The sequence below is a fragment of the Pristis pectinata genome, chromosome 19, assembly GCF_009764475.1.
Source record: "Pristis pectinata isolate sPriPec2 chromosome 19, sPriPec2.1.pri, whole genome shotgun sequence".
Taxonomy (NCBI): domain Eukaryota; kingdom Metazoa; phylum Chordata; class Chondrichthyes; order Rhinopristiformes; family Pristidae; genus Pristis; species Pristis pectinata.
Window position 1 is genome coordinate 19,478,455 of NC_067423.1, and position 23,413 is coordinate 19,501,867.

At 38.8% G+C, this 23,413-nt stretch overlaps 1 protein-coding gene across 1 annotated transcript in view; it reads left to right on the forward strand.

Annotated features, from left to right (window-relative positions):
- Positions 1-23,413, forward strand: part of LOC127580559 (plexin-B2-like) — a 196,837-nt gene that overhangs the window by 135,609 nt on the left and 37,815 nt on the right. Inside the window, exons 10-17 of the mRNA XM_052034145.1 lie at positions 341-452; positions 4,936-5,037; positions 5,126-5,221; positions 8,610-8,691; positions 10,154-10,323; positions 10,652-10,800; positions 13,465-13,570; positions 14,833-14,969. Of these exons, the coding sequence (XP_051890105.1) occupies positions 341-452; positions 4,936-5,037; positions 5,126-5,221; positions 8,610-8,691; positions 10,154-10,323; positions 10,652-10,800; positions 13,465-13,570; positions 14,833-14,969 (954 nt within the window). The remainder of the gene's footprint in view (positions 1-340; positions 453-4,935; positions 5,038-5,125; positions 5,222-8,609; positions 8,692-10,153; positions 10,324-10,651; positions 10,801-13,464; positions 13,571-14,832; positions 14,970-23,413) is intronic.

Below are 23,413 nucleotides of genomic sequence, written 5' to 3' on the forward strand. Positions count from 1 at the left end.
TCCCTCTTTCAGTTTATTTGGAGATTCCTGGCAGTGCCACCATTTATTGTTCACCCATAATTGCCTTGAAAGAGGGAAACAATTAAGAGTCAACCACATTGTTCAAATTTGGGTTATGTAAATTCAGAGCAATGAATTCATTTTCCCTGTAATTTCATATTACTGCAGCAATAAACAAGTGACGATGTTTGCTGAGAGATTATTTCTCCATGAAATATTAATCAGTCTCATTTAGCATATGGTGACAAGTAGATATTTCACTTCAGAAGTTTCAGATTAGAAACAATGATGTCAATAATTGTTGTGATTTAGTGATATACATGATGCATTTACTCTTTAGGTGCGACTCCTGTGTGGGGAGCAACTGGACCTGTCATTGGGATATTTCTGAGCACATGTGCAAAGATGGTAATGGGAAAGCAGACCAATCAAATATTGTTCAAAGTAAAATGGTAAGATTTTGGCTTATTGTCCAAACTACTGAAAGATCAGATGAAAACAACAAACTTATAATTCAATCAAAGAAATATTTGATCAATTGATAATAAAGTATGTAATTTGAGGCACAATGGCACCCATTTCTGATACACTGGGATATGTAGTAAAAATGTTCACCATCCCTAGTGAACTACAAAGCAACATAACTGATCATCTCTATAATAAGCGATGATGCATGTACAATGAATTTCCAGCATCAGCTTTTCATTGTTTGGCACAAAACCACACACTGCTGATAGTTTGGCATTTTAACTCTGAGCAGATCTGGTCATTGTTGTTTTAGGACTGTGGCCTGAAAATAGCCACATATTTCATTAAAGTACAAACTTCATATTATTGCAGTTGAATACTTCAGATATTCCTAATGAGCAGGTTCTGGTTATGGCAGAAAATTTGTGGTAAAATGAATTAACTTTAGAAGAATTTGGAAAACTCAGGAAAAAAAATGGGGGAAATTTAATGTACTTTCTTTGTTTTACAGCTTGGGAATGTCTGGCTTGTGGGTAACTTCCTCCACACTGTATTTGAATATTTAAAAATATATTGTCTGTGTGTCCTGCCTATTAATTTTCTCCATTCTAAATTCCAGTGCCCTGATTTGTAATGAAACTATAAACTTGACTCCATAATTAAAACATCCCCGTAAGAGGTTCTAAGGTGCAACCATTGGCTAGTGGGTGAGATGATATAATCAGAGAATAATAGGTTCACATAGTTTTCATTTTAAATGCAAATGCTGAATTTAAAAAAGAAATACGAACAGTAGGAATGATACTTTAAGGTAGGAACCGAATTACATCTGTGCATCTTGATCCAATTAATTTCCCTGCCTTTAACCTTGTTTTCTTTAAAACCACATTGGTCTTGCATATTTAACATATTTAACATATTTGACTTTCCATTTTTAATGTCATGGGAGACTGCCTTGAATTTAAACTATTTGTGACTCCAAGTGAAGCATTTAACTTAATCTGACTTCATTTAAAATGTGAAAAACACACTTGTGTATAAGACAGTTTCATGGAGTTGATTGTCTCATTTGAAGACATTCATCCATAGTGGTCAGAGCTGGTGATCTTCTGATCGATTGTTTAAAAAAAAAATTATTGCTTATGTGTGAGCCTCTGAAGTGAGTGCTGTGAGTCAATTTTACCTTGAGGAGGATAAAAATTAACAAGGTACTGAGAGGCAAGCCACAGTTTCTGGAATTCAACAAAGTTGTAAAACTTGCTGATACCCTGCTGAGTCCATCAACGTTGCCTCCTTTAATTGTCATTGCTTTGTTTGGATCTCAGTAAAGTCTGGAGTTTCCTGCTCTGTTTTGGTGAGGACTGGTATGTCTGCCCTTCTTGCCCTGGACTTGGCATTCTTTGCCACCATTATGTCTTGCCCAAAATGGAAAAGTGACTGAAAGTTGATGAGTGGCTGTTAAAGAACTAAATGACAGTGAGTGAGATTTGTGCACTTAGTATTTATGCTGGGAGCTTGGGGAAGAGCAAGATGGCAAGACATTGAAGAGATGATCAGCAATCTGAAAAGGTTAGCTGGCAGATGCAGTATGGTTTGGAAGGCAAATGGCATATTGGTCTTTATTGCAAGAGGGTTGGAGTTTAGATATAGGCATGTATTGTTACAATTATATAGAGTACTGGTGAGGCCACACCCAGAGTACTGTGCACAGTTTGGTCCCTGTATTTAAGCAAATGATATACTGCCATTAGTTGCAGTACTAAATAGATTCACTAGGCTAATTCCTGGCATGAGGGTTATTATTATCAAAAACAAAAGAAATCGGATCTTTTTTTTTGGAGCTTAGAAGAATGAATGGTGATCTTATTGGATTGTATAAGAGCCTTAGGGGACATGACAACTTAGCTGTTGAGATGTTTCCACAAGTTGGAGGATCAGAATTAGGCCACGGAGTTAGGGGACAGTTATTTAAGACTGAGATACATGGAAACTTCTTGCAGAGGGTGGTGAATCTCTGGAACTCTCTACTCCAAAGAGTTGTGGAAGCCAAATCATTGGGGATATTTAAAGAAGAAATAGTTAAATTTCTGAAATTCCAGGGAATTGATGGGTATGGGGAATTGGTACAGAAGAGGAGATAAGACCTGGGACAGATCAGCCATGATCACATTGAATGGTGGGCAACCTGTGAGGGGCCAAGTGGCCTACTATTTTTTTATGTTCACATGTTCCAGTATGTGGAATATGAACCAAGAATAGAAAATTTGGAGAAGTTGCTTCTAATATTCATTTCTTCGTTCATATTCTCACACTGGAACATTCAAACATGAAAAAATAGGCCACTCGGCCCCTCGCAGCCTGCTCACCGCTCAATTTAGTCACTCAGTCACTTGGGTGTAAGGGTGTAAAATGAGGATAGTGTTTATAAGTGGTGGGAATAAACAAAAGGAAGAATTATGCATGTTTGAAATAACGAATTAGTTGTGTCATGGTTTGCACGATTATTGCAGTAGGATGTGATTGAGGAAAGGGAAATATTGAGTGTAACAAAGGAGTGGGTAAAAGAGGGCTTGAGTAGGCAGCCTACCAATCACAAAAATAAAGGAGTTAAGGTCATCCAGGCCTTGCACAGGTGATGTTATGGGGCTTGCCAACATTGTTTTCCATCCTGAGGGACAAAAATTCAAGACCTGAATTATTGATTGCAGAGGTGGATATTATGTTGCATAAGTCAGAAAGGCCATGTTGTTCTCATCCAGATTCAAAAAGTGTCTTTCACAGACAAAATGTATACGGGTTGTATAAATTTTAATTTATTCTTTATGGTCTACATATTCTCAAAAAACCTACCAAGTACTGGAATATTATCTTGGTCATTTAAACAGGTAGATCATTACAGTTTGTATAAGAACCAGTGGTGCCTTTCAGAACCTCAGGACATCTTAAGTGCCAAGTGTATTATTTAAATATGATCACTTTTGCGATGCAGGAAATATGTCAGTCAATTTGCAAGCAGCAAACTCCCATTAAAACCTAGCTGAAATGGCGAGATTATCTGTTTTAATGAAACTGGTTGAGAATGTTGGCTAAGTATGGGAAAGGCCTCTAAAGAAGGGCCCACTGCCCATCAGAATGGGATCATCAGAACTTTTTTTCCCCAGGTTATAGAGTAGATGGGACCTCAGTTTAATGTCTTATCCAAAAGAGAGTGCAGTATTGGTTCATTAATGCACTGGTGTGTCGGTCTCGATTTTGCTTTCATGTCTCTGGTGGTAGTTGGACCTGCAATCTTCTGATACACAGATGAAAATACTACCAATAAGCCATAGTTGATATTGATAAAGACAAGTTTAAAGTTCAATGTATAGTTTCAAACTAATCCAATTAAAAACAAATCCAACAAAAAGAAAAAAATTCTATAGGTGTTTCTGGTAAGCTTAGGCCTAGAAGAAACTAGATTAAAGGGAACATAAATATCTGGAAAGAAATTATTTTAAGATGGAGGGTTTGGGAGTAAATGGGTAAAAAGCTGGTTAGTTATTAATCTGGCAGAACAGACACAATGAATGTGTCGATTGACCTTTACCAGTTTCTAATATCCAATTAGAGGGAACACAAGCATTTAAAATATTTTAAAAAATCATCGAGTAAGAGCAGAAGTTACACAGGTTAAAGGGCAAAAAAAACTGCAAATGCTGAAAATTTGAAATAAAAACACTAAATGCTGCAAATAATCACAAGGTCAGGCAACATCTGTGGAGAGAATAAAATAGTTAATATCATAGGTGAATGACTTTGCATTAGAATTAGGAAATGTTAGAAATCAAACCAGTTTTAAGATGCAGAGAGGGGAGAAGGGAATAGCTGTGTTAAAAAGAAATTAATTACTCCAGATATACAGTATATCAGTGGATTTGTAAGATGGATTCCCAGCAAAATTGATCAAGGCCTTGTTAACATGCAACAATAGAATTTGAAGTTATTGATCAGATTACCCTGTATGCCAGTGATACTTAGCTTGTAATAGAAAACCCCCTAATATCTACCTTGGGCAGCGGGGAAGGGGAGAAATCCAAATTTTGCTTCACTGGATTTCTTCTTCGTCCGTGGTAGAATGGAAATATTTTTTAAAAAGTGGAATCTGTCCTCTTACAGTTTCTTATTTTGTCATTATTTAATCTAAATGAAGCTTGCTGTAGTGAGGGTGGTTCAGCTATTCCCTCCATTAAAAAACACTAACAAAATGTGAGAAATTTTAAATGAATGGAGCTGGAAGGAAGTTGTTTAATTGAAGGAGAAAGTATTTAACATTTCAGTCAGGGACTCTTCCTCAGGACCTTGGCGGCATTCCTGTTTTTATTTCAGATTCTAGCATCTGCAGTTTTACTTGTTTTCCAAGTTATTTAATTGACGATTTTAAAACAAAAAGTAGTATTTTGCATTTAAGTCTGTGCTGTTTGTTTCTAGGCTCAAAAGTGTCCACAATTTGGAAATCCTTCACCACTGTTCATTCCAGTAGACATAAAGAAAAGTATTAAATTTGAAGGGAAAAATTTAGATTTCTATCGGGTAAGTTTAAGAAGAAAATGCATGGCTTTTTTTTAACCTGCAAAATGAGAGATGGGCAATTCAGTTTCCATATGTTTGGTTCACACAGGGGAAGAAGATGGAACTGGTAATTACTAATCATTTCAAAGACAACAAGTTTGATGTGAAGGAAACCTCATCAGATATGTTTTCCAGTGAGATTATGGTTAGTAATCCAACTGAAAGTGCTTTTTATGGTGTTAAGTAATTTTTTGATTTTTTTTAAGCTTGCAGCTAATAATAATGGTATTAAGAAACCCACAACACCTTGGGTGAATTCAGTATTTTTGTAAATTTATGCATGTAGTAAATAATTAATTCCTAGAGTCATACAGTGCAGAAACAGACCCTTTAGCCCACCATGTCCATGCTGACCATCAAGTGTCCATCCATATTAATCCCATTTACCAGCACTTGTCTCTGTTATGAGGAAAATCTATCCATGTACTCATAATTTTATATACAGGCAGTCCCCAGGTTATGACAAGGTTCTGTTCCCGAGAACTGTTCTCAACCCGAACTGTTCGTAAATCAGAAATGAACAACAGTGTGTGGGAGAGGATCACAGAAACAGCCGTGACAGGAAGGGCGAGTAAGCATGGGAAGAGCTGCCACCAGTCAGCCTCCAAGACTAGGTGAACGAGCAAGCAAGTCTGCTCAGCGCACCCAGCTCCACTCGGCCTCCAATTGTTGCGGATTGGTGGGGGGTAGAGGCGGAAGAGAAGGCGGGCAGAGTTGCCACGTTCCCACCCAGCAGAAGATGCCTACAGCAGCCAGCAAATCTATCCCCATCCATCCCACCGATCTCCAAGACATTTGTTCATAAGTTGGGCATTTATAACCTGAAGAGAACCCAAATCTTTATCGGTTCCCTCTCGGCCTTCTCTGCTCCAAGGAAAACAGACACAGCCAATCCAGTCTCTTGTCATAACTGAATTATTCCAACCCAGGCAACGTTCTGGTAAATCTCCTCTGCATGCTCTCCAATGCAATCATGTCCTTCCAATACTGTAGCAATCAGAAATGTGCACAATACTGTGGCCTAACCAAAGTTTTATAAAGTTGTGCTAATACATCCTCCTTTTTAACATTAATATGCTCTAGAATATCCTAGCTTCTTCTCCCTGAAATCTGAAACTACAATGTCTTTTTCTGTAGTGAATACAGATGAGAAGTATTTATTTAAGACCACCCAGGTCCTCTGGCTCCACACACAGATTGTCCCTTTTCCATAGTTATCCTCTCACTCTTGTACTTACAACTATCATTGGAATTTCCTTAATCTTGTCTGTAAATGATACTTTGTGGCATCTCTTTGCCTCCTAATTTATTTTAAGTAGCCTCCTACACATTCTATTTCTGAAAGGCCTTGCCTGTTTTCAGTATACTTACATGCTTCCTTTTTTTTCCTGATCAAACCCACGATATTCCTTGACATCTAGGGTTCCTTGGACTTCCCTTCCCTACCTTTCACCTTCACAGGAATATGTTGGCTCAGAACTCTCATTATTTCATGTTTAAAAGACTCCTGCTTGTTGGATGTAGATTTACCTACAAGTAGCAGCTCCCAATGCACTTCTGCCAGGTTCTGTTTAATGATAATGAAATCAACCTTTCCCTAGTTTAACGTCTTAATTTATGGACAACCCATTGTCTCTTTCTATATCATACAAAATTACAGTCCCCAAAATGCTCACTCAGATACTTCAACTACTTGCCTGGCGTCATTCTCTAAGATTAGGTCCAGTACGTCCCCTTCTCTAGTAGAACAATTGATGTACTGGCTTAAAAAGCTTTCCCGCATGTACTTTAAAAATTCCAGCCTCTCTGCACATTTCTAACTGGGGAAATTGAAATCCTCTGTTATTATAACACTATTCCTCCTACACCTCTAGTGATTTGCTATTCCAATATGTATTTACTCAAAGCCACATTGAAAGCTTTGAAGGCATTCATTTTCTCCTTGGCCTTTTTAAATTCATAACTTCATTTAAAATACACAGTTATGATATTATGTACAAGATTACTGCATGGTTAAGACAAAAGAAAAGTTCCTTTTGCAAGTTGAATTTCTCAGGTAGAAATTAAAAGCAGTCACTCCATTGCTTGCAGACTCAAAATTCACTTGGGCAGGGAACATGGTGATCCAATTTCCAGCCACAAACGCATGCACCGGCCTTTTAAATCAGAATGTACATTTCAGTGGCTGAAGATGAGCATTAGGTCCCTTGAAATGTGCCAGTTTGGGGCCGCATGCCTATTTTTGGATGCATCTGCACAATATGGCAGAAAGAGTAGAGAACACACTGCCTGCCCCTCTTGCCCCAGCGTTTACATGCTGAAAGGAGGTGCAGGCCACCTTCTGGCTGCACAGGAACATTGCAGCTTCAACCCACCACTTTTGCCTCTTCTCTGCAGTCAAAGCCTTGGATAAGCAGGGCATGAGAATGTTTCTTGGCTGGTTACTCCTGGTGAATTTTTTTCATGCTTTGATGCTTTTGATTTTTGACCAGTTGGAGGAACTTTATAGCACAGTACAATAAGAATTGTCCAAATGATAACTCGCATAACACCCAAGTGTACTATTCACCTGTGCTCTGTTTTTAAGATTGGCTAACATATTCTGGTGAAAGTCTTCTGTTTATTATTTTAATTTAACACATGAATGAATTTTATTCCCTTGAGTGATACTCTGAAGCTTTTCTGGAGTAACATATTAAATCCTACCATAACACACATGACCTTCCATACAGCAGAGAGAGAAATTATTAATCCATGAATATCGGTCCGGTTACATGAAAGAAGCAACTGCATTAGCTGTAATGGTTTGGAAAGCTGCCACGCAGTATTATTGCATTACTTATTAAGTACTTAATTACTTATCTTGATACTGGGACATGAAGAACATCTATTGCTGTGAGAAATTTTATTTTAAAGAAAATGGATATACTGTTTAGCAGCAATGAGTTATTTAATAAACAATAATTACCAAGTTGATGAAGCTCGATCTTTGTTTTCCAAATATATAGTCCCCTCACAATGCTCGTTTTGCATGACTGACCACCTCCCAGCAATACACAACTGACATCAGGTTCTGAGCTGACTCACAGCAGGAGTCTCGCTCGCAGCACTTTGGTTTGAACATTGAATGTTGTCCAACACTAGGAATGCTCAGGAAATCCTGGATGCTTTAAAAACCTGTACAAATATTTTTGTAAATATGTGGACTTGTGTATTCCTGATACCATCCCAATTTTCTGGTTGAATTTGGAGTCTGCACATGTGGTTATCAGACAGAATTAGTCGATTGTTTTTCCAGTATCTACAATGTGGGGTGTGTTTATGTCTGTGTTTCTCCTCTTTCCTGCTTTCCCCACATCAACAAATCACACCTCCCCCAGGAAACTAAAACTTTGTTTCTTCACTGCAAGCAAAGAGTAAATGGAAAAAAAACTTTCACTTGCCACTGAAGGGATTTCATGAAATAGTTTGTTCAAATTTAACTAAATTCTTTCTTAAAAAATGTTAATTGTTCAACTTTTTCCCCCTTACAGCTTACCTATGACAAAAATGAAACCCTTACCCTTTGTTTCTCTGTGCAAGTAGAAGGAAAGGCTATTGACAGTAGATTGGATGGTAAGTGAGAGGTATTTTAACAAAGTCTCAGAAATTGGAAAACTAAATTCAAGAATGTGGGGAAAATTTGAGAGATTGGGATTAGCTCTTATATTTGATGTGTTTCTGAAAATCCTTATCCTCCTTGCCGCCTCCAGAAGATGTTGCTAACCCTTCATTGTCTATTGCCAGTGACTTCAAAGCTCAACTATCACAACTGGGCCTGATCAGTTTGCTTTTAATGTGTACACATTCTGCCTTCTGTCAGAACCTTGTTTTTTTTCATTCCCATCTTCGATCAGGCTAATTGTGACACCATTACTACTATCTGCCTCAATTATACATTAGGTTTTCAAAGCATGGAAAATTTTGCAAGTGGTTGTAATATGTAAAAGCTGATTCCACATATTTCAACAGATCTACTCTCTTCAGGCAGTAATCTAATTACCTAAGACAAATAAGTTTCTTTAAAAAAAAATCCTCTGGTAGTGATACTATCAGTGCAGCTAATGTATCAGAACTTGAAGGCAGTCAGTTTATGTGGCGGAGGGATGCTGGGTGCAACGTGTTCCTTTATGGTTTAGATAGCTTGAGGTTACAAATCGGACTTGCTAGATAATTATTAAATTAACATTTCAGGGCAATGCAAATTGGGAATCTTGTAAATGAAAGTCTTAGAAGTCCTTTTATCTGTTGATCAGAACGATCCAGGATGGAGTTGATGCATTTTACTGCTTTTGTTTTCTAATAAGATATCCAGACTAGTCAGTGAAATAATGGACAAGTGTTTTTTTGTTGCTCTTCAGTTTTCTGTAGGGCAGCTTTGAAAGGAGATACAAATGCACCTGCTGGTTCCAAAAATTAAATATGGGTAGTGTTCTTTTTGTTTTTTTAAAGTTAACCTCTTCTACATGCTAGTCCTCAGACAGGACAGTGAGGATGATGACATAGTTCTAGGGTGCTCCAATCAAATTCTGGGAAAGCTCTGCCATAGTAACCAAACTGGGATCAGAAATTAGCTGAGTCAGCACAGATTTGCTTGGTTGGTTAAGAAATCAAGCTATGTTCCAGGTAAAACATGCTGTTAGCAGGTTTGGAACCACTGAAACATGTCTTGAAAGTGTTATGAGTTAAAAAGGAGAAATTAACTCTTGTCCCTGCTCCTGTTCTCTGCATCTCCTGGAATTAAGCATGTGCCGATATTGATTGGAGAAGATGTTGGGCTCTCCAGTGCTGCTGCATCAGTTTCATGGTCTATCAATTCTTTGCTCTTGCCGGAATAATGATTCCTTAAGTAAGTTGTGGGGCAGGGAATAGTCTTGTACAAAATCATGGTTTGTATACTTGACTTACCTTGCAATCAGTAATCTTTTATCATAATTGTCTGTGCTAATTGGAATTATTATTCCATAATAATTACTATACATAGGAAAAAAAATCACTTTCTGACTTGTGATATAAAAGCAATTCTTTTAATTTTCAGTGACTCTATACAATTGTGAATACAGCAACACTGACTGTAGTCTGTGCCTCAGTGCAGAACAAAAATACATGTGTGTTTGGTGTAAGAGTAGAAAAAAATGTGTTTATGAAGAGTTTTGTGAAGTTCCTGTTAAAAATACAGATGACTGTCCAGCCCCAACTATTTCAGATGTAAGTATCATAGTTTACTATTTATTTTCTCTGAATTTGAAACTTGAAGACATCATGGTTGATTATGTAAAATACAATAACATCATGACCAGTTCAATTAGACAGTTTTCAGTAGATAAACTGTTTTCAGAAAGGCAACACACAGTGATGAGAAAACCTTGTTGAAATTGTGTTTTATAACACTGAGTCCTGTGAGTGTGTTTCAATTAAATATCTGGATCTCTTTTCTTTTTAATTGTCAAATTATATATGTAGTACTGTCAGCCTTTAACAAAAAGCAAAACTGCATGCACAGAATTAACCATGATTAAATCCTTTCATTTTTCAGTTGGACCCAGTTAATGGACCACTCCAAGGAGGAATTCTTCTGACCATTAAGGGCTCAAATCTTGGAAAAAATTCTGATGATATCAAAGAGATCAAAGTTGGAAATGCTGTTTGCAGTCAAATTGAGGAACAATATTCCACTTCTGTCAGGTACACTTAAAATTATTGTGAAGTATGAGTGACAATTGAATAAGATATCACGTCAAAAATAATGTATTAATACTATGATTTTAATTACTCAATGTGGCAGTGTTTGATGAGCCATTTATACTTTTGAGAATGACCACTAACAGCCTGTTCTTAACTGTACTTTCACTGAACTATGTCACAAGCACATTCTTGCTTGTTTATCCAAATAGGGTTTTTAGATTGGATATAGATTTTCCATGGTTGCAAAGTTTTGACCTAATTATAAATTGTGGTACAGCAGATGTAATTAAATGTTCTTAGTTTATCCGACTGTTAATTCTCATGAAAGCCTGCCTTTCTTAATTGCACTGCTCAGAGAACAATCATCTGCTCCCAATGATAAAGTAATGAAGACTTTTATCTGCTCAATACCATAATGAAGAAAAACAAAAAAAATCAGGAAAGTCTTTTCATGTCCCCTGATTTTTAAAAAAAGAGTTTGGTTCCATGTTGGTATTCTCTCAGTATCTGCTTTATACTTGAAGGTACTATAAACATCCAAATAAAGATGTGGCCTTTACTTTGGCACAAAGTCCTTGAAATTCTTAAATTAATGGATAGTCCTTCCTGATCTGATTCTAACTTGTTATGGTTCTCCAAGTGCTGTGGTGTTCTTGCTCTGCAGGTTTAGTGGTACAACCTCTGGTATTGACATGTCTGTTTCGGTCTAAAAAGCTACTTTGGTAATCTTTTTGGATAGTCTACGTTGCTGCTCCTCCAATTAAGATTCAACAAAAATATTAGTATGGGTTTGACTGTTTTTTATAGCACTTTCAATGTTGGGATTGCGGAAGATCTGTCTGTCATCATTGTGGGAGAAGGAAAGCCCAGATTGGTCCTGAATTCAATACTAGTTTGTCTGATATGTATGGAATGTTTACCTTCTTCCTCTGAGGCAAATCGTAATGCAGAGTTATCACCAGTGTGTTCACTATTGTTTTATTATCCTTTACAATGTCATTGTCTGTTTTCTCAGGGGTCTATATTGTTCCTTGCTTTTCCCAATGTATTTGTAGAATTTCCTTTTGTTTTTTATATCCTTTGCAAAGTTGTTTCATATTTCATTTTTGTAGCTGTTATTGGCTGTTTTCCTGCTCTTTCTGTGTCTCTTGGAAGGGAAAATCTGGTGCAGTTGCCAGGATCTGCACCAGATTTCCCCTTTCCATATGCTTTTTCACGTATGCTTATAGTGCATGATATATGAGCCAGATCCAGCCCATGGGATGGGTCCAGGTAGTCTATGAGCAGTTGGCATCCCAGCAGCCCCTGTGGTGTCACCTTCTGCCTCATTTGGCTGCTTGCCAAGCTAGCTGCCCCAGCTGTAGGCTTGCCAGCAGTTCCCAGGAATCTGCAGGTCAGTCTATCCCTCTTCAAGGAGTACTTTATAATGTCAGCTCACAGAAGGGCTTAGAGATCTGGAAGAACACTAAAGAGGCCAGAAAACGGGTAAGACTTGACTCTTTAACCACCCAAAAACCTCACCCCTCCATCTGATACCAGAGACCAGGCTGCACCTAGGTTAATATCAGTAATAGCCCAAGGTACAGTGTCCAGGTCAAGACCCTTAAGTCCTTAATCCTGCTCTTAGTAGTTCAACTATACTGGTGTCGGGGGTCTATCTATGTGGAACATTGGGATTACAGTATCAAGAGCTACAGGTTTCTCATTGGTACCAACTATAATTTCAAAGAGCTATTTTAAGGAGCTCGTTCAGGCAGATTGAACAGAAAGATTCAAAGGATTACCATCTCTGCCTGGCTGCCTCCCAGATCTTATCCTTGTTAAAGATAGGAACAAGTACATTAAGTACAGTGGTTCTTGAGATGAAATGTGTCCAGGCTCCTGATATAAGGGAATGGGAATTGTTTGCTTTTAAGAATGTGAAAAGTTGGATTTTGTTTTGAGAACAAGGTTTCATGTAGTTTTCTGAATGGCTTAGTCAAATTAAAACACATCCCATTCTAATGGTCTTTGGAAGTGGACGGTACTGTAAATCTGGTTCTCTATGCAGAAGGGTTGTGTATGGTACAGTGATGCAGCTAATAGAGCCACTGCCACACATTGCTGGAGACCTGGGTTCAATCCTTACCTTGGGTGTTGTCAGTGTAGCATTGGCATGTTCTCCCTGTAACCACATGTGCTCTGGTGTCCTCCCAAAGCTGTGTTGTTTGGCCACTAGAAATTGACTCTAGTGTCTAGGTGAGTGGTAGAATCTGGGAGGTTTAGATGCGAATATGGGATTAATACAAGACTAGTGTAAATGGTTGGTGCTGACTCAGTGGGTTGAAGGGCTGTGCTGTATGGTTCTATGATTCTGTGACTCTTTGCACTGACTTATGTAGGCTGCAGCCTCATTAGTCAGTCATGGCTATTTTATTTGGGAAGGAGACCTCCGGGCTTTTAAGGTTTTTGCAATTCAGCCAAGATTAGGAAATGTTAAGAGATGTGTATTTCCCCCATGAAGAGTCTTCCCATTAAAATGGGAGGATGGGGATTTTAATTTGCTTAAATCTTTATCTGAGCATTTACTTGTGCAAGCAATTCAAATTTGATTGATTGTGCTCTCATTTTCATGAAGTTATTCAAATTGGTGATTTTAACATGTTCTTACATTTATATTTCCAGGGTTGTTTGTAAATTGGGTGAAGTTCCTGAGCCACAAGTTAATTTGGTTCACATTGTGACAAAAAATAACAAAACTGGTATGTCTGCTGTGAAGTTCACATACACTGTGAGTATTCACTACCTTAATAACTTTACTAGAATTCCAGCTTCATTAATTTGTCTCCTCTGCTTTAATTTTAAATAAATAGACTTTTATCCAATAGCTCAACAGTAACAATCAGCCCCCCTATTCTACTTCCTATGCACTCACAGCTATGTGCCCAGGTTCTGCTCAAGTTCCATCTACAAGTTTGCAGATGATACCACCATAGTGGGTCGAATCTCAAATAACAATGAGTCGGAGTACAGGAAGGAGATAGAGAGCTTAGTGACATGGTGTCGTGACAACAGCCTTTCCCTCAATGTCAGCAAAACAAAAGAGCTGGTCATTGACTTCAGGAAGGGAGATGGTGCACGTGCTCCTGTCTACATCAATGGTGCTGAGCTCGAGAGGATTGAGAGCTTCAAGAACCTAGGAGTGAACATCACCAATAGCCAGTCCTCGTCCAACCACTTGGATGCCATGGCCGCTAAAGCTCACAAGTGCCTCTACTTCCTCAGAGGCTAAAGAAATATGGCATGCCTCCTTTGACCCTCACCAATTTTTATCGATGCACCATAGAAAGCAACCTATCCAGATGCATCACGGCTTTGTATGGCAACTGTTCTGCCCAACACCACAAGAAACTGCAAAGAGTTGTGGACACAGCTCAGCACATCATGGAAACCAGCCTCCCTTCCGTGGACTCTGTCTACACTTCTCGTTGTCTTGGTAAATTAGCTAACATAATCAAAGAGCCCACCCACCCCAAACATTCTCTCTTCTCCCCCCTCCCATCAGGCAGAAGATACAAGAGCCTGAAACCACATACCACCAGGCTCAAGGACAGCTTCTATACTGCTGTTATACGACTGTTGAATGGTTCCCTAGTACGATAAGATGGACTTTTGACAGTCTCACGATCTACCTTGTTATGGCCTTGCACCTCATTATTTACCTTCACTGCACTTTCTCTAACTGTAACACTTTATTCTGCATTCTGTTATTGTTTTGCCCTGTTCTATCTCAATCAACTGTTGTAAGAAATGATCTGTTTAGATGGTATGCAAGACAAGTTTTTCACTGTATCTCAGTAAATGTGACAATGATAAATCAATTTACCAATTTGTTTAATGCTTACTTTATAAAATGTATTGTGGAAAGAAATAACATTTGGAAAGAAAGAAACAATTGTCGTGATTTAGTAAATACATGTGGAAAATTGTCTGATAAACTGAAGAAACTCTGAGTGTGCCTACAGATAATCTTTAATCTTTGCAATTGTTCAGGACCCTGAGCCTACTGGTATTATTCCATTACGAGGGATATGTGCTGGTGGAACTAGTCTAACAATCATGGGAAAGAACTTAAACACTGGCAAGCAAGAGGATATAAAAGTGATGTTGGGTACCGTTCCGTGCACTCTGTAAGTGGAACAAATCACTGATATTGGGGAAAGACAATAAATCAAAACATTGCGATAGTTGTGTCATTGACTGTAGGGGGCACAGATTTGCACCTGTGATTTGACATTGGTGCTGCTGTATGGAAGTACCAGTTTGCATGGTGAACAATGTTACCTTGTGTGTTAAATCAGTTGTATTTTCTCACTGTATTTTTTGGAATTTTTTTTTTGCAGTAGTTCATCTTTCGCTGACAGTATTGGAAGCCTGCTGAGCTAATTCCACAGATGTAATATCTCTGATACTTCCTCCACTTTGATATGCTTTGATATGATTTCCATTGATATGCAAACACCAGAGCCCAGTGTTCTAGCAAACTATTCAACCATGTTGTAGCCTTATTTAATCCAGTATTTACCAGACATCCCACACATGTCCTCCCAGTAGGGATTTGAAATGAGCCATTTTGTCCCAAACTTTTCCTCTTACTCAGATGAGTTGTGCAAATTACACTATTTGTACTACTGCTCTGTTTGTTTTTAGCTAATTCAACACTAAATATCCATTAAAATAAAACACTCCCAATGTTTAGACTTCATGTACATTTTCCAAGAAGCCAATGAAGCCCACGTCTTCTGCTGGATTGGTACAAATACATGCTTCTTGCTTGTGTCCAAGGCAGCATTCTATCAGTTTCCCAGTTTAAAGACCTCAGTCAGACACACCTAATACCAGAAACAAGGGAAGTAGAGAATCATTTTATCCACTTTTAAGTGCCTTTTGTGCATCCATTTGTAGCGTTGGGAAAGTGTTGGGTAAGGTTATTCAAATAGAACCACTGTTCAGAAAGAGAATATAAAGTAAGGGAAGAAACAATTTTCTGAAAGAAAAAGATCTGCTGTCTTTGTGTTAATTAGCATATCTAACATGTACTCCTTTCATACAGTGTCTGAAAACAAAAAAAAATGTGTAGAATATTTAATAGGATAAGTAGTTTCCATGCTCTGGTGTCCGCCATTATTCTTGAGTCAGAAGATTCTGGTTGCAAGTTATAAGTCAGGAATTTTGTGACCATTGTGTAAGTTGTTACTTCAGTATTATGGTGCTTGCTGGAGAGTTGGAGGCATTATCTTTCAGGTGGGACATTAAACCAAAGTGCTATTTGTCCTTGAGTTAAATATAAATGACCCAGTGACACGATTGGAAGAGGAGTAGGAGACTCTCCTAGTGAACTGCTAAAAATTTATCTTGCATCCAAAACTACTACAGCAGTCATGCATCTCATTGCTTTGTGCAATTTGACTGTTTATGTCATTAAAAACAAGTATATTACAAAAGTAATTCATCGTGTATATCTTTTTCATTAGAATGAATAAAGTATTGGAAATGTTCAAGTTAAGATAGGTTTGTTAAATATACATCAAGTAGAAAATTGGATACCTTGAAACAATAATCATGGGTGATTTCAAAATTATTCCAAAATTAATTGGTAAGATGAAGTAGGTAAACAGGATCAGGGAATTGAGTCTCTGTAGAATTCCTTTCTAACCCACCATCTCAGAAACCTGACAAAAGGAGGTTTGTAACTGGATCCAGTAATGGTGAATGAAGCAGAACAGTAAAAGCAGGGGAATATCTAGTCAATAGTCATAATCCACTTGAAGATGATAAATGGGAAGGAAATCAGGAATATGGGGTTAGTAAATGCAAAAAAGCCAAATTTTTGAAAGAGAGAATAAGAGTTGGGAAAATGAAGTGATCAACAATGTTGGTAAACTAATGTAGAACAGCAATAGGTATCACTTAAAACTGTGTTCGGAAGAATTTAGGAATATATATTCTGCTTAAGAATAAACTTAGCAGTAATGAGAGAGAATGGATTCTGAAATGAAGGGGGGAAAGATGATAAATAGGTGCACAGAGAGGAAGGGAGAACATTGTGAGGGTGAAGAGAAAGGAAACATTTAGGAAGTCAAAGAGGAACTTAAAAATTCAATGGGAAAGTGAATGTGAGGAGGGCATAATCGACAAGGGAGTGCATCAGGTTTAGTGAGTGAACCAGAAGGTAACAAACCATATTCTCTAAGAGATTTGAAGTTAATCACTTTATTAGATGTAGAAAAAAGAATACATTTTACATGAACTTTATATTAAATAATTTGTTTTAAAATTCATTTGTTTTTGAAATATTTGAGGGCATCACAATCCACATTCATAAAATTAGTTACATAAAATTAATTACATAAAATGTTAATGAATGGAGGGAATTCAAGATGATAGTTCCCTGAAAGTGACAACACAGGTTGTTAGGATGGTGAAGAAGGTATGTGTCATGCTTCCCTTTATAGGTCGGGGCATAGAATATAAACATTGGGATGTTGTGTTGCATCTTTATGAAACATTAGTTAGACTACACTTGGAAATACTGTATGCAGTTCTGGTCACCACACTAAAGATAGGATGTGATTTTGCTGGAAAGAATGTGAAGGAAGTTCACTTGGATTGAAGAACGTTAGTTATTGGGAGAGATTGGAGAGGCTAGGTTTGTTTTCCCTGGAGCGAAGAAGGCTGAGAGGTAACCTTGCAGAGGTCCATAAAATGATAAGAGGCATAGAAAGGGTAGATGCTCAGAATTTTTTTTCCCATGATTGGTATATCAAAAACAAGAGGGCAAGAGTTAAGATGAAAGGAAGAAATTTTAAAGGGGATTTAGAAGGGAAATTTTTTGCACGAAGAGTGGTTGATATCTGGAATATGCTGCCAGAGGAGATGGTGAGTCAGCTACGATTGCTACATTTAAGAGATATTTAGACAGGCCCTTAAATAGGCAAGGCACAGATGGATACAGACCTAATGCAGGTAATTGGGATTAATGTAGATGGACAAAAAGGTCAGCATGGATGTGGTGGGCCAAAGAGCCCATTTCTGTGCTGTACAACTCTAGTATCTTTAGGGCCAGGGGGTTTGCAGAGCAGTAATCATAGCTTAGTGTTCCTTGGAAAAACTCGATTGGTCCTTGTACAAAAAAGTATAATTTTCAGAGTGATTTTTTTAGTGAGTAGTTGTAAATTCATGATGTTGGTAATCAATTTATAAATTCAGTTGATTTCCTGTGATTCTTTTGGAGAATACTGAAAACATTGTAAGCAGGGGAGGAATGGTGAATTATTAACCACAACTTTATGACTTCAAGCTTTAAACAATCCACACGTGGAAGTCCCAAAAGTGCCATCAATTTCACTGTGATCCAGTGCCAGTTATCCTGCTACCTGTACAACTGCTACCTGCAAACTTTAGGCTGTTATTCTGCTTTTGTTTATTTGTTCTGCTTTGCTCATTAGTGTTTATAATTCCCCCTGGCCTGCAACAAGCACACTTCTTTGACGAACAACAATTTGCAATTATCCAGAGCCTTAACATCCCACAACGTTGCAAGTAAGATGTAACAATATACCATTCAAGTAGGGGTTAAAGATTGATGTAGGTGTTAGATTTAACCAGTGTGTCAAAGGAGGAAAAAAGAGGTAGAGAGGCCAAATAGGTTTCGGGAGAGAAGTTGGGAGACCACAGGTGGATGAGTAGTGCTATCTGCAAGAAATGAAGAAGAAAGTACAGCTGGCAAGGGCTATGACCATGAGGATATGGAAAACAAAGATGAAAATTTCAAAATGAAGATGCTGCTTAACTGAGAACTAATGTACACAGTCATAGAGAATATCAAGTGATGGATTATGATGAGCAAGTGATTATGATGTGCCTTGAGATGTCCCAGCAGCACGAAAGGTGCGATGTAAATCGAACCTTGTTTCTTTGATTAGTAACTATTTCCTGTTTTTAATCACGTGAGATAGTTACAATCTCATTCAAAACAAGCTGCCAATAGCAGGGCAGGAAATTGTTTCAACTTGTACTTGCTGGTGGTACATGGTACACTTAAATTGTTTTCAAGTTCTTATTGGATGCCTCTGTCGGATTCCCCTTTAAAATCTGCTGGATGGATTGCCTGGTGTAGTGGTTGAAATTCTACTGATGCTTATCTTTGTTTTCTGCAGGAAACATTTAATGAGAGCTTGATCTGCAATCACAGGCCCTTGCAATACTGCAACTTCTCAAGCCCGGTCTACAAATGTCACAGTTTCTGTACGATATGGGGAAAAGCAAAAAAGGGATGTTCAACGGTGAAAAATGTTTCTATGGTCCCCAATCCAATAATCAAGGAATTTATGCCAAAGAAAAGCATATTAGGTAACTGTCCTTCTACAAACATTACTTCAAAACAACTTTTTCATATCTTCCTGTTTCATTGCAGGAAGCCATTGGGCCCAACGAAATTCACTACCAGCATTTGGAGCATTCCCATCAGTTCCATTCTCCCACTTGGTTTTCCGTATCTATTCCTCTCACACATGCCCATTGGCTCCCTACGATCCTCCTACCCACCCACTGACACCAGGGGTAACTTGCAGCATGTCTTTGGGAGGAAACAGGATTATGTTAGAGGGGTGGTGGGGGGAAAACCCATGTGGTCACAGGGAGAATGTGAAAACTTCACAGAGATATGGACACACAAGGTCAGGATATGAAGCCAGAAACATGGACACTGTGCAGCAGCAGCACTAACTGCGGTGCCATTGTGCTGCCCCACTTGGCCTCCATTCAGACCTTTCCCTGATAACAGGCCTGAATTTGTGCCGGAATCCTGGCCTTATAAGCATGTATATAGAGTGAGCCTGGTAATCTGCACACCAACTTTTCTATAGTTCTTCTAAAAATCTGAAAGAGAAATTTAAAGTGGAGAAACAGCATGGGAATGAGAGTAAGTGGGTAACCTCCTGCAGAGCTGATTCAAGTATGGTGAGCCAAGTGTCTGCCATCTATGCGGTAAAATTACATGTTTCTAAACTGAAGAGATCAGTACCAAATTAGGTTTTTTATTTATCATAATTGTGTGATACAACTGAGTGGCTTGCTATGCTATTTTGGCATCAACCACATTGCTTTGAGCCTTGAGGTTACATGGAGGTCAGCCTAGATAAGGATAATGTTTTCTATCTTTGCAGGTACATTGGTAAGCCAGGTAGTTTTTTTAACAATGCAGTGGTTTCATAGTTATCATTGCTCATTTTTTTCAGTTGTCTATGTGATGTAAGTTCAGTTTGATATAGCTGATGGGTTATAGGGGTAGAGCAGTGGTTAGAAATATGGAGAGGCTGTTCCATAGACTTGTCAACAAATAGCTTCATATAGTCATACTCTCACAGAAATGTATCTTATAGACAACATGCCAGACTCCTCCATCACAGTCACTGGATATGTTCTGTCCTACCGGCTAGACAGACCCATCAGAGATGGTGGCACAGTGTGATACCTTTAGGAGGTTAGACGTGGGCAGGACAAGGAAAGCTGACCCCACCTGCTGTTGTCCCTCAGCTGATAAATCAATGCGACTCCATATTGAACAACACTTAGAAGAAGCACTGAAGGTTGCAAGGGCACAGAATGTAGCCCATGTGGGGGGCTTCAAAGTCCACCATCAGCACCAACTGACCGAGCTGGCTGAGTCCTGAAGGACATAAGCTCCAGACTGGGTCTGCAGCAGGGAGCATTAATGGAATTGACCATCACACAGTCCCTGCAGAGACAAAGTCCCTTCTTCGCACCAAGGACACCCTTGGTGTTGTGTGGCACTGCAATTGAGATAAATAGGATGGACTCAAAAGAGATCTAGCAAGTGAAAACTGGGTGTCACAAGGTGCCGTGGAACATTAGTAGCAGCAGGAATTTACACCACTACAACCTGTAACTTCATAGCCTGGCATATCCCTCTTTCCCACTCCCATCAATTTGGGGATCAACCCTGGTTCAATGCAGTGTTCAGAAGGACATGCTGGGAGCAGCATCACATATGGATATGAGGTGTCAACTTGGTGAAGCTGCAATACGTGGCTACGTACATGCTAAACAGCATACAATACACAGAGCTAAGCAATCTTGCAACCAGTGGATCTGAACAGCCCAACATGCGAGAGGTACTATTACAAGATTTAGTGTGCTTTCCCACAATGCCAACTGACCAATTTTTCTAGGGCTCTTTGATGCCATACTGAATCAAATACTGCTGCCTTGATGTAGTTGTTGTGACTGACAAAACTAAGCCATATGGAAGCTGTAAATGGGAGGTAGAGAGGTCTTTATTCACACAGCAGATCTTCTGGAGAGAGCCTAAGAGAATCTCGCTCACCTGACACAATGTGTTATACTGTATGAGCACAAAGACAACAATGAACTATTAACTACAGTTTCAATAGCTATAATCACCTACTTTAAAATTTTGAATATTGGCAGGTAAATTTGCAGAATACGTATTTACAGTGGTAGCACATCCCAACTAGCAGAACGAATTTGAATATTCAATACTGGTGTCTGTTTCGAAAGCTTCCGAGCACAAACTCCAGACACCCAAAATATACCTCTTTTGTCACTGTATTGAGGGATGGCTTCCTGAATGTACAACTAGCCAAAATATGAATAGCAAAACAGACCTGTCCTGAGCTGTGCATTAAGTGGCAGGGATATGCCTTTAATGATTTGTTAATATAGGAGATGGCCACTTAATGTCATCCCTGATTTCATTCTGAAGTTTTCAATGAACCCAATTAACATGAACATTTATCTTTTGTCTTCCCCTGCCTAGTGTCAATGGTACAGAATTAGTATGTCCCACACCCAATGATTGGTTTCAATAGACTTAAAATATCAGTTGAAGTTAAATTGTGAACACGTTTTATTTCCTGAAGACTGGTTCTCATTTTAATTAATCCATAATTATACTATCCATAATTTCATAACTCCAGAATAATTCCTAGCAGTAGCCATACCACATCTTGTCATGAACAATGGAAGCCAATTAAACAGCTAATAGGAGGTGGAAGCTCAAAGAACATCTCCAACCGTAGCAAGTTAGAACCCAGTATGTAAGTATTAAAGGCAAGGCTGAAGCATTTGCCACCATGTTCAGTCAGAAGTACTGAAAGGATGCACTGTCTGGGCTTCCTCCTGAGAGCCCCACCACTGTAAGTGCCAGCCTTCAGCTAATTTATTTTGTCCCACATGTTGTTAGGACACAGCTGAGGGCACTGGATACAGCAAAAGCTAATGAATCAGACAACATCTCAGCTGAAGTACAGAACACCCTTTTTTCAGAACTAGCTGCATTTCTAGCAAGGCTACATCAGTACAATTACAATGCTGGCACTTGTCTGATAATGTGGAAATTGTTTAGGTATTGCTGTGTTCACAAAAAGTAGTAAACTGAGGGTAGGTGGTGTTGCCAGTGCTATCAAGCAGCACTTAAAACAAAGCAGTCTGATTGGTAGCCCATCACTACCTCAAGCATTAATTCCCTCTACCCTTTGCTCACAGTGGCTGCTGTGTGTACCACCTAGAAAATGCATTACAATTACTCATCTCAGTTACTCTGACAACCTCTGCCACAAAAAAGGATGAGGGGAGTAAGTGCAGGGGAACACCTTGGCTTGCAGGTTCCCCTCCAAATCATGCCTCATCCTAACTTTTATTTGCTGGTCCTTTGTCTCTGGAAATAATAGATAATAATTCTAAATAATAAAATCGTAGAATCATGAAGCATCTATGAAATGGGCCATTCAGCCCAACTCGTCCACACCAAACAGTGTGCACCCTTCTGTATTAATCCCATTGCCCAGGGCTCAGTCCATAGACCGCTCTGAACATACAAGAACTGACCCTTTGGCCCACGATGTCGTGCTGCACTAATTAAACTAGTAATTAAATCCCTAACTAAACTAATCCCTTCTGCTGACATATCCCTCTGTCCATTTCCCTCCATTCTCTGCACATTCACATGCCTATCTAAGAGCCTCTTAAATGCCTCTATCGTATTTGCCTTCACTACCACCGAGAAAACATCCCAAGTTTGTTTAACCTCTCCTTTTAGCATATGCCCTCTAATCCAGGCAGCATACTGGTAAACCTCTTCTGCACCCTCAACAAAGCCTCCACATCCTTCCCATAATGGGGCAACCAGAATTGAATGCAATACTCCAGATGCAGCCTAGCTAGAGTTTTATAAAGCTGCAACATAACTTCCCGACTCTTGAATTCAGTTCCTGGACTAATAAAGGCAAGCATGCCCTATGCCTTCTTTACCACCCTGTCAACCTGTATAGCCACTTTCAGGGAGCTATGGACTTGGACCCCAAGATCCCTCTGTACATCAACACTGTTAAGGGTCTTGCCAGTAACAGTGTACTGCCCATTTACATTTGATCTCCCAAAGATCAACACCTCACATTTGGCCAGGTTAAACTCCATCTACCTGTTCTCTGCCCATATCTGCAGCTGATCCCATTGTATCCTTTGGCAATCTTCTATACTATCCTTGGTGAATAGTCCTGGAACTCCCTTCTCGACAGCAGCTGTTCTAGAA